Here is a 19,968-nt window from a genome sequence, read left to right on the forward strand (position 1 = left end):
TTGGAATCATTTTAGAATGAAAAATCATGGGCAATTAGTAGATTTATATCTAAAATCAGATGTATTATTATTATCCGATATATTCGAAAGGTTTAGAGATGTAAACCTAAAATATTTCAATATTGATCCGTGTCATTGTTATTCTAGCCCAGGTTTAACATGGGATTGTGGATTAAAATTTACAGATATAAAAATGGATTTGTTAACAAATATAGATCAATTACTATTATTTGAAAAATCTATAAGAGGAGTTTCAGGTGTATTAGGCGATAGATATTTCAATGTAAATAATAACCCTGGATATAAGTTATTATATATAAATGCAAATAATTTGTATGGTTGGGCAATGATGGAACCACAACCTTATGGAGTATTTGAAATAAGTGAAGTTTCACAACATGAAAATAATGATAAATTTGATTGGAAGAAAAGAATCCTAGATATTGCAGATGATTCAGATACTGGTTACTTCTTTGTTGTAGATTTAGAATATCCTGAACATATTAAATTTAAATCTAGAAATCTAGCATACTGTCCCGAACATAAAACTGTAACTCATGAAGAATTATCAAATTACCAAAAAAGAATCAAACCCGAAAATCATATTCATACAGAAAAGTTAATGGTAACTCAAGAAGATAAATATAATTATGTAGTACATTATTGAATGTTGAAGTTTTATCTATAACAAGGAATGGTTCTAAAAAAAGTACATAGACATATTTCATTTAGTCAATCTAAGTGGTTAGAAAAATATATAGATTTTAACACCAAACAGAGAACTGAAGCTAAAACTGATTTCGACTAAAGATTTCTTCAAGTTAATGAATAATGCATTCTATGGTAAGACTTGTGAAAATATTAGAAATAGAAATGATATTGAGTTAGTTAGTAATGGTAAAAGGATACGGCATTTACAATCATATCCTAAGTTTTTAGGTAACAGAATATTTGATGAAAATTTAGCCGCAGTTAAGATGTGAAGAACATCAATGAAATTTAATTAACCAATCTATGTTGGAGCATCAGTTTTAGAATTATCAAAATTACTAATGTATGAATTCTATTATAATGTATTACAACCACTTTTTGGAAAAAAAATATAGAAATACTATATTTTGATACTGACAGTTACATATTAAAGATAAAAACTAATAACATATCTGATGATTTAAAAACATTAAAACATCATTATAATATAGTAATTATCCTAAAGATCATGAATTGTTTAGCAATGATAATAAAAAAGTTCCAGGGAAGTTTAAGGATGAATTAGGTGGCGAAGAAATGATTGAATTCATTGGTATTAGATCTAAAATGTATTCATATAAAACTAAAGAACATGAAGCTAAAAAGTTAAAAGGAATAACCAAAAGTGTAGTAGAAAAGAATATTCATTTCAAAGATTACATCAATTGTATATTCAATGAAGAAGTTAGAAAACATAAGATGAGATGTTTAAGATCTGAAGATCATGAAATGTTTATTGAAGAAATTGAAAAGATAAGTCTAAACCCATTTGATGATAAAAGATATATTTTAGATGATGGAATTCATACAGTTGCTTATGGTTGCAATTTAGATGAATACTTAAAATTTAAAAGAGAAGAAACAAAAGAGAAGGAAATAATGAAAAGAATTCTAACGTGTTAATCAAATTTTAATAAAAATATGTATTATAAATGGAGAGTAAACAAGCACACAGTGAGAACAACAAATTATTTCTAGATAGAATAAAAGATACTTCAAATGTCAAATCAGTAGATTATAAATTTAAGAAGAATTAATAATCCATATGAAATATCTAATTACAAATATTGATACAGTTACTAACAAATATGGAGATCAATTAGTTATACACTTAGAATATGAAGGATTAAAAGGAAATACATATAAATTCAGAACATATTTACCGGATAGATTTCATAGATTATCAAGTGAAGATATAGAAGAATTATGTTCTGGAGATTTCTATTTCGTATACAAAGGTAAGAATGAAAAAGGGCATCATGAAATAGATTTCGAATAAGAAAATATGTAAAATAAATGGTAGAATTAAAAGAATACAGAATATTTGTTGATTCTAGAAGACTTACAAATTATAAATCACATAATTTACGAGTACAATTAGATAGAGAATTCAAGAATTGTGTAGATTTAAAATTAGTTAATATAAGTTTATGTAATTCTTTTTATAATATATCGGATAAAACTTTTGAACATTGAGGGTTTATGATTTATATGAGAAATAAAGATAAATGGTTTCACATATTTTTAAAACCAGGATTATATAATTTAGAATCATTAGCGCAGGAAATTAATAGAAGAGCTCGGTTGAAAATCGGGGGCACTTCTGTATTCGAAATTAAATTTAATAAAATTGCTAGTACTAATAAAATTAGAATAAAGATATCTAATGAACAACATAAATTTATGGTAAACAAACCACTGGCTAAAATGTTAGGAATTAAACCGCTTACAGTTACTGGAAACGCAGAAGGCAGCTCAAATATAATACCTTTTACACACTTTTATATTTATTGCAATTTAATCGAGCCTACAAAAACTTTCGAAGCAACTAAAGAAACAATTTGTAGTTCTAATATACTAAATATTTTACCGCTAAAAAATTTTAAACAATTTGGAACTCAAATAAATTATAATTTAACAGAATGTGATTTTAAACCTTGCATTCCTCAATTTAATAATTTTAAATTAGAAATAAGAAATCACAATGGATATTTAATTGAATTGAATAACTTTCCTGTAATTTATGAATTAGTTATAAGATGTAGAGAGTAATTATTTCATTATATAAATGAATATAACTGTTGGACCGAGTATATGTTTTGGGTTTGATTTTAAACGTGAGAAAGAAATGAAATTTAACATTAATGATGTAATTACACATATCAAAAATATTGCATTTTCTAATGAAACAACATTTGAGTATGAAACAACAATAGATAAAGAAACTTTTAATGTAGAAAAGATTACTAATTTAATTAGAGAATCTTTAAGATTTTATGAATTAGATGAAGATTTTATCATCGATGATATTAAAAAAATAATAATTGAAATATATACAAATGAAACTAGTAATGAAATAAATGTTGAATTAATCGTAAATAAGTTAACTAAATATTTTGATGATAGTAATTTTTTTGATTAATAAATGAGTGATAATAAGTGGATAATAACTGGATTATATAATGGAGCATTACTATCAGTTGGAACTGTTGGTTATTCAATGGTATTAAAAAAAGTATTCAAAATGGGAAGTGTTAATGTTGATAGATTTGATATAAATGATATTTTAAAATTAACATTAGCAGTTACTTTATCTAATTTAACTATTGATTATTTAGAAAAACAAAAATATATTCCTCCCATATAAATGCATAATTATTTTACTAAATAAATCGCTTCTGCAGTTATAACTATTATAGGATCGGCAATTGTTAACGCTTTAGCATTTACTGGTGGTGGTTATTTATTCAAGCATATTGATAAAAATAGTTCAATAGGAGAACAAAGAAGACATAACTTAGCATTAGAGAAATACAATAAAGCAGCAGAAGAATACAGAGAAAAACGACAAAACTATATGGATTATATTAACAAGGAATTATATGATCAGAAGATTTCACATAGAGATTTTCAATCAGTTGATGATGCCATGAGTTTATATAACGCGGTAACCAATAAAGAAAAATTACATCTATACAAACCTAAATTATCAGATTATTATACCCCAAGTAAAGAACAACAGAAATATGAAATAATATGGATTTTAGGTGGAACAGTTATTGTTATATTTGTTGCTTATAAGTTTACTAATTAGTAATTTTTTTGCTAAATAAATGGAAGATAATATTGATATCATTCCTCATGATATCAGTAAAACTAAATTAAAAATATATTTAGAAAAACAAATATTAGAATTTGAAAGTGACTTAAAAGTTAAAAAGAAAAAATATTTAAAATCTAAAATTATATATTATTTGATTATAAGTGGTTCGGTTACAATTAGTTCTGTAATAACATTTCTAGCAATATTCAGCCCATTAACACCTTTAGCTATATCAATTGGTGTATTAGGATTAAGTTCAAGTGTTTTAACTGGTATAAGTTCAAAATTAAATATAAAAAGTAATAAAGAAAAAATTAAAACTAATATAAAAGAAATTAATAAATTAAAGAATACACTAGATTATATAATAAGTTTAAATGGTCATATAACAGTTGAAGAACAAGATAAATTATTAAAAGACTTAATAAATTATTAATTTTTTAATTATATAAATGGTAGATAGTTTTCCAAAAGCTTTCCAATATAATAAATCAATTAAATATAATATTCCAGCAATAGCTTTTAATAAAGATATTACATATAGAAATGAAGTTTTAGATTCATTAATTGATTTATATATTTATGTTACTGAAAGTTATAATTTTCATGTAAAGATGGAAAATATATTTCATGTGTATACAATTAATTTCAAAAATTCAAATGAGGCAATACAATGGTTATTAAAATCTAATATGAAGTATTGGAAGAACCAATTAAATTTTGCTGTTTATTGCGCAACAACAGGATGTGGAATTAGTTGGAATGATCATTTAAACAAACCAAGTTTACCATTGATGTTATCACTTCATACAGATTTCATACATATTTTCAAATAAAATTAATATTAGATGAATTAGAATGTCCTTTACCAGGTTCAAAATATTTTAAAGAATTGAATAATAATATTAATTTTTCTAAGTTTTATAAAATATGTTATGAATTTAATATTAATTCAAATAAAGATTTTAGAGCAAAAATTGGAACAATGGGTGGATTAGGAATATTGTATACTAAAGAATTTGGAAAAATAATGACAAATTCAGATATAAGAACACTAAATTGGAATGAATTACCAAAATATTATAATAATATACAACAACAAAATAATAATGGTTGGGTTTATTTCATTTTAGAAAATAGTGAAGGTTTTACTAAAGCTGGAATACAAAGAATAAATCAATCTATTAGAACTTATTTGATATGTATTTTAGGTGCGCAAGTTGAAACAAGATCCCCAATAATTGGAAATGATAACACTTCATTCGATGCGCAGAAACAATTCAAAGTATTATTTGAAGATTCAATTCATAATGATAAAAATAGATCTATTCCAGAAAACAATGTAAGATATCAAAATTATTTAGATAAATCACATATTAGATTAAATTATTGTATAGGCCCTAATCTATTTATTTCTAATGATTTAGTATTAAAGATGGGAAATATAATTGGTTATAATAATCTAATTAAAACTGCACCAATAAATAATTCATTTGGATTAAATGATATAAATAAAAAGATAATTACTGCTCCAAAATTAATGGAAGGTGAAAAAAATAAAAAACATATTCAATCAACAGAAACTAAAACTAAGAATATTAAATTAAATAATGATTCTAAAATAAAAGATTACAATACATCAGAAAATATTAGAACTGATAATATTCAACATGATATAATTAGAACTGATAATGATAATAAATCCCATGAAAATACTAAATTAGCTATAACTTGTATAGGAATTGTTATAGGAGGAAAATCATATTTTAAATTTTAATTTTTTTATTATATAAATGGATGTAGAAGGAGGTGGAGAAGATATTGGAATGGATAATTTTGATGAACCTGGCATAACTGATGAACAACAACCTGATTTTAGTGAAACAAGTTTTAATGATGATAATAAAACAGCATATAACAATAATTTAAATAATGATGAAGATGATGATGATTTTGATGATGATGATTATGATGGAATTAATTCCGAATTACGTGAAAAATTAATCAAATATTTAAAAGCTCCTGAAAGTGGTAGAATTAGAAACAACTAGAACAGAAAGAAAAGAATTTATGAAACTATTAGAAAAACAACAAGAAAAATATCCTGATAAACCTATGGAATTATATAGAATGAAATCTAGAGTAACAGATACAATTGTTAACGAATTATTACCAAAAGTTGTAATAGATGAAATTGATTCAGAAGGTGTTGTAGAACAAATTTTAAAAGATGACCCATTTTTCATGAATAATTTAGAATTTAAAAATGATTCATGGTATTATAATCTTGAATTAAATAGGAATATTGTAACAATTCAATTATCTAGAATGGGTCAAGAAAATATTTTTGAACCTGGAATGCGAGCATTATCTACAATTGAAGGTTCAAAAGGTGGTAGAGAATTTCTCAGAATTATATGGAATGCACTCGATAGAATAAATAAAGAAGAACCAATTCCTATTATTGATGTAAACAAATATTCACCATTTAAAAATCCAAATCCAAATCCTACTTTTGTTTATCCAGAAACTGATGAAGATTTTGCAAATCGATTAGATAAATTAAGAAATTCAACACCAGAAACATCGAGAAGAGACACTCAACAAATTGATAATGATTCAAGTCAATTACAATTATCATTAGAAAAACAAATTGATAGTTTAAGAGATTCAGAAGAACTGATGAATAGTATATCAGATACACCCGATCCTGAAACTGGAATAAATCGAATACAATCTTTACTAGAAAAAGGATTACTTGATTTAACTGATGATGAATTAGAGGCATATCCTGAACAAACACGTAGAGAAATTAAAGGTATGCAAGAATCGGCTGATAAAATTGCGAATGAAAAAAGTATAAGAGATATTGAAATTAGAAATTTAGAAAAAGAATTAACTGATAAAAATAAAGAAATAGAACAATTAAAGTCTGATCTTGATCGTCAAATAATTGATGAAATATAGAATATAGGCAAAAAGAATTACGTTTAGAAAAAGAAATTAATAATTTAAAAGATAATTTAGAAGTACAAAAAGAAGAAATTAATTCATTATTAAAATCATATGATTATAATATTAATAGATTAAAAGTTATTTTTAAAGATTTGTTGATAAAACCAAATTCTGAAATATCATTGAAAGATAGAATAAAATTATTATTTAAGTTAGAAGGTATAACAATTCTTTCAATTCTAACAGCTGTAACTATGTTATTTACAACAATTGGTTTAGCTATATCAAATTCACTGAAATCTACTCCTACTCCAAATAAACCAGATAAACCCCCAGATAATAATAATTCTATACAAGATAAAGTAAAGGATGGTTTAAAGAAATTAGCAAAATATTTATGGGAACTATCGAAAAAATCCGCTGCAGCATTACCAGGAATTATTGCATCAATTGTTGGTTTTATATTGAAATCTGCAGGAAACATTATTAACTTTGCTGCTGAACATATTATTTTATTTTTAATTACAGTTGTAAGTGCTATTATTTTTGGATTAGTAAACATGATTAAAAATAAATAATTAATTTTTTTGTTAAATAAATGAGTGGGAGTTATATCAATCCTTCTAAGAATCATAGAATATCTAATGCTATTAAAGCAGAAAGATCACATCATATAATTACTCATAACCCTTCTTATATTAATCCTGATGAAACTTTATATGTTAGAATTCCGAGATTAACACAAAATACTTTTCATGTTCCAAATAGTATTTATTTATCAGCCGATATAAAAGTAATCGGTAATAATAATAATTATGTTGTTGATAATGTTGGAAGATATTTGATTAAAAAATTAACAATTAAGATTGGTCCAGAAACAGTTTTCTCATTAGATGATTATAATTCATTTATGCATTATAAAGATTTATGGTTAACTAAAGAAAATAGAAATAATATGATATTTCAAGGCATCCAATCAGAAAACCAAAATAAATTAAGATCAGAAGCACATAATGCAATATCAACTAATGCTGTAGATAAATTGATAAAAAGTATATATGGAAGCAAATATAAAATTCCATTAGACTTTGAATTGATAAATAACAATGCACCTTTATATAAATACGCAATTCAAGAAGACGTTATATTCGAAATAACATTTGCTCCTGTTAATGAAATTGTAATATCTAGCGTTAATAAAGATATGAGTTATAAATTATCGAATATATGTTTAGAATATGATACAGTAACTGATGAAAATATTTCAAGTATAATTCAAACTAAATACAATCAAGGATTTTCATTATTATATGATTATATTGATAAATTTAAAACCGTAACTATTAATGCAAATGATGAAATTATTAATGAGAATATTAACTTCCCAAGAAGATCTATTAAAGGTATATTAATATTTTTTACCATTGCAACATATTCTAATGGTGCAATAAATGTTGATAATTATTATAATCCTGAAATAACAAAAGTAGAAATAACTATCGAAGGAATAGCAAATAAAATATTTTGTCAAGGAATGAGAATGATTGATCAATGGCCAGAAATTAGAAAACATTTTATGAATGAAAAAGTAAAATCATCTGAAAATTGTAATATTAATCAAATTGATTATTATACCGGTAATAAATATGCATTATGGTTAGATTTTAGAACAACAGAGGATAATTCATTACATGGTTCTGGAAAAAAATTACAGAACACTAAAGATGGAATACAATTATTCATGACAAAGAATAAAGGAATCAAAAATTTCAAAATGCACATTTATATTATATCTGACGCGCAATTAAATATTGTAAATTCTCAATTGAATAGTGTTATGTATTAAAATTTTAACTTTGATAAAAACTTATATAATAAATGGAAGGAGGTAAAGTATATAAACATATTCCATACATCGATACACATGAAAATAATGATGGTTTATATTATGTAATACCTTGTAATATAGCTTTGATATTTGATCCTATTTTCAAAATTTATAAAACTAAACTAATAGCAATCGATAATAATAAAAGTGGTGTTGTTGATAATTTAAGTAATGTAATTGATAATAATGTAATACCTTCTACATCTAATAATGCAATACCTTCTACATCTAATAATGTAATACCTACTACATCTAATAATGTAATACCTTCTACATCTAATAACGTAATACCTTCTACATCTAATAATGTAATACCTTCTACATCTAATAATGCAATAATATTAAATGTTAGTGAAAATAGAAATTATTGTGATTATTGTAAAGGTGAATTTTCAAACGCTCCATCAAATTGGAATAATCATATGAATACAAATTCACATATTACTTAATGTTATAAAACGTGTTGGTTTAAGAGAATTTATAGAACACCCATTTAGATATGTTACAAAGTTTGTTTCAAATCAAAAAGTAAATGGTAAAGAATTATATGAAGATTTATTATTAGCAACACCTAATAAAGATAAATTAGATTTAACCGATGCTATTAAATTAGAATCAAACATTGTAAATGAAATATTAGGAGCAAACACTAATAAAGATAATAATGAAAATGGTGCCGTATGGCACCCACATGGTGATATAGTTACAGGAAAGCGCATTGATAATAAAGATTCTATGAAACTTAAATCAGAAAATAAAGATATAGTTGAGATGACTAATAAGTATATCAATAAACCAATTATTTATGAAGATACGGTAGAGCATTTGAATAAATTGTTAGGGTCTGATGATGAATTGGAGAGTGATGATGAAAGTGATTCAGAAAGTAATTATCTAACACTCAAAAAGTAATAAAGGTTGAAAATTGTATAAAATAATAGTAAATAAAAAAGGGGGTTTTAAGTATTAAGGTATCTAATACGTATTTAATACATATCTAATACGTATTTAATACATATTATTTGAAAATACCTTAAATTATATTTCTTTTTTAAATTTATATTGAAACCCCAGAAATAATAAATAACCTTTATTATTTTCAAACTTATTCATATATTAGTTGAAAAAAATAAAAATAAATTGGTTGAAAATTGTATGAATAATATTTATTTAAAAAATGGGGTATTAATGTATTTAATACGTATCTAATACGTATTTAAAACGTATTAGATAGATAGATATATAAATAGTTATTTTATAAACTTATATTCATAGGGAAATTGTAGTCTCAGTAATAATTTTGAACCTTTATTATTCTTTAATTTATTCATATATTCATCATGTAATTCAGTAGGTATAATTTGATTTTCTTCCAATGATTGTTGCATAGATTTTTTATCTTTGTTATAAAATAAAACTAGAAATCTTATATTCTCCCTAAAGTCTTTAACAATTGAATTATATTTTTGATTTAAAACCCATGTTGTTATCCCAAAATGTCTTCCAGAGAAAGCTAGATAACATAACTCACTTTCTCTAATTTTTGAATCATGTAAATTTGCGCAATCATCTACAATGAATAATGTATTTGATCCTTTATAAGTATCAATTGCTATTTTTATACAATTATCTAAATTTTCTTTTACTGTTTTAGGATCTAATATAATAAACTTTTTTATCTTAACTATATCTCTATTATATGTTTTATTCATTTCATAAGTAGGACAGAATAATATTATATTATCAAAATGATTCTTATAAATAGTTTCTAACAAGTCTAATATGAAATGTGTTTTACCACAATTGGTTACTCCAGTAACTACTAACATATTATGCGGTTCAAATATAAATAAATCTTTATTCATTTATTCTTTTAATTTTACTAGATAAAATCCATTCATTAAATTTATCATCATATCCTTTATATTTCACCAAAGAATACTTTTTTCCTTTAAGAGTTTTTGTTTTCAATACTTTTTCTATTTTGTATTCTATTTCATCTGGATTTGGTACAAGTGATAATTTTTGTTCATAGAAATAACCTAATATTTATTCATCTTTTAGATCTTCTAGTTTATAAACAAATGGTTTAGTTAATATTATCTTTTTAATCTTGAATATTTCCTCAGTAAAATTTGGGGTATAACCTTTATAAAATGTTTTTCTATATTTAGATATTCTTATGTGTTGTCCTATTTTAAATTTAGGTTCACCGAAATCATGTGTAACAAACACACCATACAAATTATTCCAAACTATTTCTGAATTATCTTCTTTTCTAGCTTGTATAGGTTTCATACCAATACTTGAATGTTTAGAATTATTATAACCTTTCACTAAATCATCTAATACATCGATATATTTATATGTTTCATTAGCAGTAAAGTATTTCCACATTCTAGTTTTCAATGTTTTATTAAATCTTTCTATAATAGATGCTTTTTTATCTGAATGTGTTGAAAAATAATCTACATCGTTATCAGATAATAGTTTTTTAAAATGTTTGTTATAAAATTCCTTACCTTCATCAAATTGTATCTTATCTGGAATAGCTTCTTTAAATATTGATTTAAAAGCATTTGTCACCTCTATTCCAGTTTTATTTTTGATTGGAATTGACCATGCGTATCTACTGAATATGTCTATAACATTTAATATCCAGAAATATCCTTTGTTGTATTCTTCTAAGTTCTTCATGTCAATTAAATCTGCTTGCCATTGTTGATCGATATATGAAACCATAACTTTTCTTGTTAAATAAGTTCTATCCATTTTCTTGTGGATTTGATATGTTGGTTGATTTTGTAACCATGATTTTAATTCACTATATTTTATATTTTCATTATCAGATTTAATTTTACTCCATAATTCTGAAACGTTAGAATATGATACTTCACTTTCTGGGTTATAATATAAATCTCTTAAATATTGTTCTTTTTTCATCTTCTTTTAATCCATTAATAATAATTTAGATTTAGTTTCAATGATTTATGATTTGACTTATTTTCTGGTATGATAGGTTTATTGTCATTGGAATCATCTTTATCATCAGATTTGAATTTTGATTTATATATTACACCGGATAATATAATAACTGTTACTACTAATCAAATTGTAATATATAATTTATAATTACTTCCAGCATTAGAAGAATCAGATGGATTATTACTTGAATCAATATCAGATAAAGTCTGTGATTCATTTATATCAGTTAATTTCTTTTTCTTAGTTTTTTTTTAATTCTGCAGATCTTTTACCTAATTCTCTTGCCCATTTAATTTGTTTTTCAGATCTAACCTTTTTCATAACGCTATCACTCATTTATTTTAGTTAATTTTTGTTCTGATTCATTTTCTGTTTCCCCATTTGGTTGTAGTTCATCTGTTTCGTTCTTCACTGATTTATATTCCATAGGCTTGATATCCGAAAATGTTATGACACCAGTAGAAATTAATGTCATAACCGATCCTAATTGGAATGAAGCATATCTAACCCATTTGTGTAATTCAGTCATAACTAAGTAGTCATTTTTCAAATCACTATATAATTTATTTATCATTAATTGGTATTAACTGGTTACATAATTTTGAATAACATTTGACAATACCATCTGAAATAGAATCATTTATTCGGGCTGCTAATCTTGCCTCTTCATAAATCTTAAAATATTTTTTTACTTTATCTGGTTTCATAGCATCTAATTCTTGAAAAGTAATAATTCTATTTAGAAACTCTCTACACTTTCCGCTAGCAATCAATAGTTCAAGATGGTGTTTACAATATAAATAGTATTCATAATCTATATTACAATTAACTTGAATATTATTTTCAATTTTGGCCGGAATATCCTTATTATCACTAATGCCCAAATCATCTAATGTTTTTTCAATATCAATATTATTCTTACTCGACTTCTTTGACATTTATATTAGAGAAATTTAATAAGAAAAATATTATAAGTATTATAAAATGATACCAGTATCTCTTTAGATTAATACTAGCTTAGTTAAAGGTAAAGAATTTTAGTATTAGTTATTGTTTTTTAGTATTTTTTATTTGCGATATAAAGTATTCTTTTTTGAAAAGAAAATATTAAAAAAACAATAACTAATACTAGCTAGTTGAAGATATGTAATTTCTAATATATTTTATTTGAATTCTATTTGATATCGCACTACTTTTGTTTATCTATTAGGAGCAGTAATTATAACTGTCCAGATAAGTCATTTCGGATCCTTGATATCAAATTCCTCAACATATTGTTCATTATTTGGATTATTGTTCCATTGATCAATAAATTTCTTTGCCTTTGTTAACTGTTCTAAATATAACTGTAAATCTAGTTTATTAGATTTGATTTGATTTTCTTTCTTTTCAAGAGGTCTTAAATTTTTCCAATTCCAAATAAGTTTTTTATTGTATTCATCATTCCTTTCCATTTATAAATCAAATTTTTATTAAAATTGATTAACATTTTAGAATCCTCTTCCATTTCTTCGACTAACGTCATCCTTTTTCATTCCTCGCTGCTTTTGATAAGTCATTTCGGATCCTCGATAATAAATCCTCAACTGAAAATCAATTCAACGAAACGACTGGTGGAAATATTATTTCATAAACACATATATTTATTATGTAAATTTTAGCGATCGATAATAGAACAATGGAGAACAATAGAAAAGCGGTCCAATCGGACCGGTTATTGCAAAATACACAGTTATATTTTTATTCTGTAAACTACAACATTCAAACATAGAAATGTAACCCATCAATACTGAGCAGCTGTTTCCGTCAACAACGATCAATAATAGAACAATGGAGAACAATAGAAAAGCGGTCCAATCGGACCGGTTATTGCGCAATACTTAGTTAACAGTAAACAATCAATACAGAACAACCGCCGCCATTAACAACGATCAATAATAGAACAATGGAGAACAATAGAAAAGCGGTCCAATCGGACCGGTTATTGCGCAATACTTAGTGAACAGTAAACAATACAATATTAAAACAGATATATACAATCGAGATTACATTTTTTGATATCTATATTACAAAGACCTCCAGTGTTATAATTTATAATTTTGTCCAGAATTCTTTAATTACTGGATTGTTTCCAATCATTTCTTCAATTTCTGGTAAATATCTGACTACTTCACTAAATGCTAATCCTAATATTTTGAATTTTTCATATTTTATTAATCTACCTACTCTTCTCAGTTTTCTTTCAAAACCGGCACTGATATCTCCACTCATTTTCTTAGTTTTCGATTCTTTGAGTCCCAACAGCAATTTAAGTCGCGTTGCTGGTAATTTTGGTAATTGTAGTTCGCGCGGTAATTGTTTATTATGTATTACATCACTCAGAATTTTCACCATTTCTTGATGATAGTCCAAATGTTCTTGTAATTTTTGTGAAGTTTGTTCGTCAATTACGAGAGTTTTATCCTCCATTTCTATTGATTCCTGTGTTTCACTATCCGTCGTTTCTGGTTCCTCATCCATTGGTTGGCTTGGAATTTCTGGTTGATCTCTGTATTCCATTTTAATCTAAAAGATGTCGTGAAAATGAATTACTGTACTTAAATATGTTTAAAGGTTTCCCTACTTCATAATAACTACAAAAAACGGTACTTACACTTAGATTTAGAACTGTAAACTGTGTTTTGAGAGAGAATATCCAATACGTACTATGTATGTGAAAGTTGATTTCTAACTGCCGACGTGGCGCACGTTCAACCAAACTAATTATTTCTGCACGTTTGCCTGGATTGTAACAGATGTTCCTTTGTGATGAAGTTAATTAATTCTTTAGAATTGAAAACAAGATATATTTGGCAACATATGTTTTAGTAGTAAGCAAAAGCTATGTATTATATACATACAAAGCTCAAATAGAATTGCCAGCTTTCTAACCACTGATTAAAACCTCAGAATGCGGTTGATTCTGTGAAATACTATTCCACAATTCAACAAATGTCTTTGCTTTATCCAGTTGATCTAAATATAACTGTAAATCTAGTTTATTAGATTTAATTATGTTTTCCTTCTTTTCTAAAGGTCTTAGATTCTTCCAATTCCAAATAAGTTTTTTATTGTATTCATCATTCATGTCAAATTTAGAAATCGGCAACACGTGATCAATATGAAAGTATTCACCATAATTATCTATATTCATTTTATCATCGAATTGATATATTATCCATGATTTGAGAAATTCATCTGAACAACCCAACAAATTAGATAATGTTTCTGAATGTGTTTCTTTGTTGAATAATTGTGTTAATCTAGATCTTAAGCATTGTTTCAATCTAAAATTAAGATCTGTTTGATATCTTTCTCTCATATATTCTGCCATATAATAATTATAATGTTCTATATTATCTTCTCGGTATTGTTTGGTGTATAGTTTAAAACAAGTTTTACAGCAATATTGAAAACCATCTTTGCTAATCTTACGCTTATTAAATTCTGTTATAGCTAATTTATCTATTTCACATTTAGAACACTTCTTGTAGTATATATTTATGACACCAGTGTTATTTGTAATATTGATAGTTCGTGGTTGTTCTGGTTCCATTTATTATACATATTTTTTTACTAAATTGATTTTAGAAGTTCAATGATTTATATCATGTATCATTTCAATCACACTTTACTAATACTTTTAATGTTTAAACATCTAACTCATACAAATATAAATAGTGAAATAATGTTGTAAATATATACTTTTATATTGAATAATCTGTCAATTTAAATGTTATTCGTGTATATGATTATTTTAAGAGTAATAGGGGTAATAGGCTTTCAGGTTAAAGGTTGAACGGGCGGGTGAGTAAAAAATGAAAATAATTACATTTTCTACTTGAATTAGGAGTGAAACTCATAAAAATGAAAAATAAATTCGAGTGTGTGAGAATTTATTTTTCATTTTTATGAGTTTCGCGAGTAATTCAAGTAGAAATTGTAATTATTTTCATGTTTTTCATTTTTACGAGCTCGACCGTTCGACCTTTGGCTTGAAAGCCTATTACCCCTATTACTAAAACAGAGCAGTTGGCATCCCTGCACATTTGAAAACTAGAGGACCAAAGGTCCTGAGGCTCGAAATATGTAAGCAACCGACTTACTATTGATGATGCAACGCGATGCAACGCGACGATCGCGTCGCATCGCAAGGTCGACCTACGCCCGGCTTTAGATACGATTAGAGGGGTTGAGACACGAAGGTATCATTCTAGCCATGATGCATGTTTAATCCATATACTATCAAGGTTACAAAGTACTTACCACTGACCATATGATACAGTCTGCTCTTGGGACAATCGCCAAGAACCCATGACATAGGTCAATAACCATGCAGTCCATGGGGTACAAGCTTTACATCCACGTGTTAACACAGTTGATTTGACGCTCTTCACAGACTGAACAAAAGGCCAACTGCTCCAGCTGTACGCTTAGGGCCTGGAGCTTTTCTAACGATCCACCAAGTGGAACAGAATAAATATTTTCCATCTCCAGGGTAAAAATCCCCTAGGTAAAAATCTCCTATGTAAAAATCCCTAATTCTTCAAAGTAGGTAAATATCCCCCTCTTTATGAATGCATTCTAAGTAGATATACAATCTTAAGGTCAATTAATTCATATTACTGATACATATATCCAATTAATTCATATTTTTCTGTGGAACACCATAAGGATATCATGAGCATACAAACTATAGTATATGATACATAACAAATTCACAGTTCGTTGATACTAAATTTATTAGTACTTAAGGTTATCGCACAGCTTAACCCTTTCAGTGCGTCTACACCGCAGCGCGGTGTATAAATTGGTGATGGATTTTGCTAGTACACCGCACGACAGTGTATTGATGTAATTAGTAATTATCTCTCTTGAAAAATGACAGCACCTGTCAAACATAGTGAAATACTGGTAACGATACACCGCACCGCGGTGTAGATGCACTATAGTGGTAGTCCTATTAGTCAACACGCTAGGGTGGAATTTAAAAAAATTTTCAAATTATCTCCAGCACTATAGGGTATTAATTTGAAAGTTAAACGAGCCTTACCTGAAAGGTGAAGTTTGACTGGAATTCTATAGAGTGAGGTTATGGGTTGGAGATCAAATGAGATATGCCTCGCACATGCGCCATCAGTATTCAACAAATACTGTTTTGGAGCCCTAACAATGGGAGTGGAAGGGAGGGCATTTGATCTCCAACCCATAACCTCACTCTATAGAATTCCAGTCAAACTTCACCTTTCAGGTAAGGCTCGTTTAACTTTCAAATTGTATTTCGTTTCGGTTATGGGTTTTGGAGACCCAATGAGACTTCAAAGAAGCGACAAAACAGTAACAACTCAAATGTACGTAGTATTGCGAAAATTTATTAACATATAATCACTTCTTCAATACTCCTTCCACAAAATTCTGCGAATCATGTTTAATTGGTTTTCCATAATACTTAGCAAAAGTCGCTGCGTTAGACCAACCAGCCGTTTTCAAAATATCTTCCAAAGGCACATCGTTCAGCTTAGCTTTCGAGGTAGCTGCCGCCCTTACACTATGAGGCTTAAATACTTTTGTATCAATTCCAGCCTGCGACATCGCAGTTTTTACCCATCTGCTTATTGTATCTCTCGAAACTGCTTTGTATGGTTTTACGTAACTAACGAACAATCTAGGTTCAGATTCCCGAATATCCTTAGTTCTCCTAATATATTCCGACAATGCAAGATGAGCACAAATTAACCTATTTACATAATACTTTTTAATACAAACATCTGGGGGAATATATCCCCTTTGTGACTGTTTTAAATCGGTTCTCCCAAAATAAAACTTATAATTCTCGTTCTCTTTAATCATCTGATCTAATCGTAACAAACTCAATGACTGCGCTGGTCTGGCAGCCATAATCAACGATAATAACATCACAAGTTTCAAAGTCAACTATTTCAAACTTAAAAATCTAACAGGCGATAAACTCTCCGCCCAATTTAAAACAACAGAAACATCCCATATATAAGTATATCTAACCTGGGGCGGTCTCAAATTGTACAATCCTTTCATAAATCTAGACACCAAGGGGTGAGCCCCTATACTCATTGAATTATATCTCCCAACAACTTCTACAATCTGAGCAACAGCAGACCTCGCTGTGTTCACTGCACTGTAACTTAAGGTTTCTACATCAACAAGATAAACAAAAAATTCGAGATACTACTCTACAGAGGGATGAATTGGATTAACTTTCCATTTATTACAAAACCGTTTCCATTTCCTGAGAAAAACTTCATACTGTTGATGTGTGCCCTTTTTCCATGAGGCCAACAATATCTCTCTAGTCCTTGTTGAAAACGTCTGTTTTTCTCCTGACCTCCAGAAACTAGACAGGCAACTAATGTCAGTCTGTCCTTCAACAAGTGAGTTTCTCCCTGTCGCGTTATCAGCCAATCGACTTTCGGCAGAGTTACGGGGATGTCTATCAATAATTTCAAAAGTGTTGTCATCCATCAGCGGAACTACTAATACTGCTGCTGGAGTTTCGTCCATTCGAATCTTCTGTAGGCATCTTCCCACAAGACTGAAAGGTGGAAACATATAACAAAGATTAAATTTCCATGACACATAAAATGCATTGACAATTGTCGCCCCTGGGTCCGGGCGCCATGATACGTAAATCGGCAACTGTGCATTCATTCTAGAAGCAAATAAGTCAATGGCTGGCATCCCATATTTCATCACAATCTTTCTGAATATAGAGGAATCTAACTTCCATTCTGCTTCATCACAGAAATGTCTGCTCTCAAAATCCGCATCCACATTTAACTTTCCAGGTATATGTGAAGCTGAAAGCTAGATACCCCTTATTTTACACCATTCCCAGATTTCACGACCCAGGCTATTAAGGCTTTTGACTTTTGTACCACCCATATGGTTTATATACGAAATGGCAGATGTGTTGTCCATCTTCAGATGGACATGGGTATCTTTCATTTTTGAACAGAAGGATTTTAGAGCAAAGAATCCGGCTTTTAATTCTAAGAAGTTTATAGATTGATTCTCTTCAGCGTCATCTTTCCTCCATCTCCCTCCAGTTCTATTACTCAAGTATTCTGCCCCCCAGCCTTGAAAGGAAGCATCACTTGAAATAACGGCATTCGGTTCCCCTCGAGATATCTTCCGCTCTGCCGTATGCAGGTTCTCAACCCACCATTTTAATTCCTGTTTCATCTCACATGACACAATCATTGTTTTATCATAATTTCCTTTACTCTTTTGTAAAGCTATGATTTTCTCACCTTCTAAATTTCTATAGTACATCATTCCATAGTCCACAGCAGGCAAAGCTGCCACGATGAGTCCTATAACCTTTGCCACAATTCTAATCGTCTCAATGTTCTTCTGTAATAAATTAGAGCAATCAGTTAAGATGTACTCTTTTTTCTTTTCAGTCAGAGTGACTATCATTTCATTGGAGTTTATAACGAAACCCAAATGTGTAATAACTTGAGACCCGTCTTTAGTAGTCTTCGTATAATTAATGATATACCCTAATTCTTCTTGCAACTCAATCGTGTCAACCTTATCCTGCTGGGATTGTGATTCAGTGTCTGAGATTATAATTTCATCATCAATGTAACCACTTATTGTTATCCCCATCTTCCTTAAGGAAGATAAAACTGGCTTACACAATTTCGTGTAAGTCCGAGGTCCTGATGCAAGGCCATTTGGTATGCATGTATACTGATACAATTTTCCATTGAACATGAATCTAAGCCATCTCCGGTCTTCCGGGTGGACTGATATACAATAATACGCATCTTTAATAATAATCAATAGACTGCATAAAACACCCAGGTGTAACCAGCTTGAGAACAGCTTCAAAAGTGTCCATCTTGAAGTGATGGTATTCCAGAAATTTATTCAAATTTTTCAAATTCAGAATAACTCGATATGCCCCCTCTTCTTTTTTCGGGCGAATAAAAATATTCGATATAAATTCTGGATAGCTATGATCAGTCATTTTTATAACACCTGATTCCAAGAATCTATCAAGCTGCACCTGAATAATTGCAGTTTCTGTATCATTAAATCTCAACGGCTTGGGTACCCAGTGCTGAACTGGTACCTTACCATCAATAAATTCAAGCCTGTGGCCAGAAACATCTCTCAAGATGGTTACATCTGATGTGATCTTTTTCCAGTTTTCCAAATGAAACTGTAGACTTCCAGCGGTTTTAATAGTAAAATCTGACTTTCT

At 27.9% G+C, this 19,968-nt stretch overlaps 1 protein-coding gene across 1 annotated transcript; it reads right to left on the reverse strand.

The window, feature by feature from the left end:
• Positions 1 to 17,105: 17,105 nt before the first annotated feature.
• On the reverse strand, positions 17,106 to 19,367 carry LOC141906272 (uncharacterized). Its single transcript, XM_074795516.1, has 4 exons — positions 18,569 to 19,367; positions 18,004 to 18,186; positions 17,742 to 17,890; positions 17,106 to 17,654 (listed from the first exon to the last, which is right to left on the reverse strand). The coding sequence occupies exons 1-4, from the start codon at positions 19,365 to 19,367 to the stop codon at positions 17,106 to 17,108; spliced, it is 1,680 nt and encodes a 559-aa protein (XP_074651617.1).
• Positions 19,368 to 19,968: the final 601 nt, after the last annotated feature.

This window comes from Tubulanus polymorphus, chromosome 5 (genome assembly GCF_964204645.1).
Source record: "Tubulanus polymorphus chromosome 5, tnTubPoly1.2, whole genome shotgun sequence".
Taxonomy (NCBI): domain Eukaryota; kingdom Metazoa; phylum Nemertea; class Palaeonemertea; order Tubulaniformes; family Tubulanidae; genus Tubulanus; species Tubulanus polymorphus.

What these genes read in the sequence shown, in the direction of transcription:
- LOC141906272 (XM_074795516.1), bottom strand. Translation starts at nt 19,367, where the DNA reads ATGGGGATAACAATAAGTGGTTACATTGATGATGAAATTATAATCTCA. An exon ending in GGAATGGTGTAAAATAAGGG is followed by an intron (nt 18,187 to 18,568) that starts GTATCTAGCTTT and finishes AATTATTGATAG; the next exon opens with ACATCCCCGTAACTCTGCCG. An exon ending in ACAATTTGAGACCGCCCCAG is followed by an intron (nt 17,655 to 17,741) that starts GTTAGATATACT and finishes AGTTTGAAATAG; the next exon opens with TTGACTTTGAAACTTGTGAT.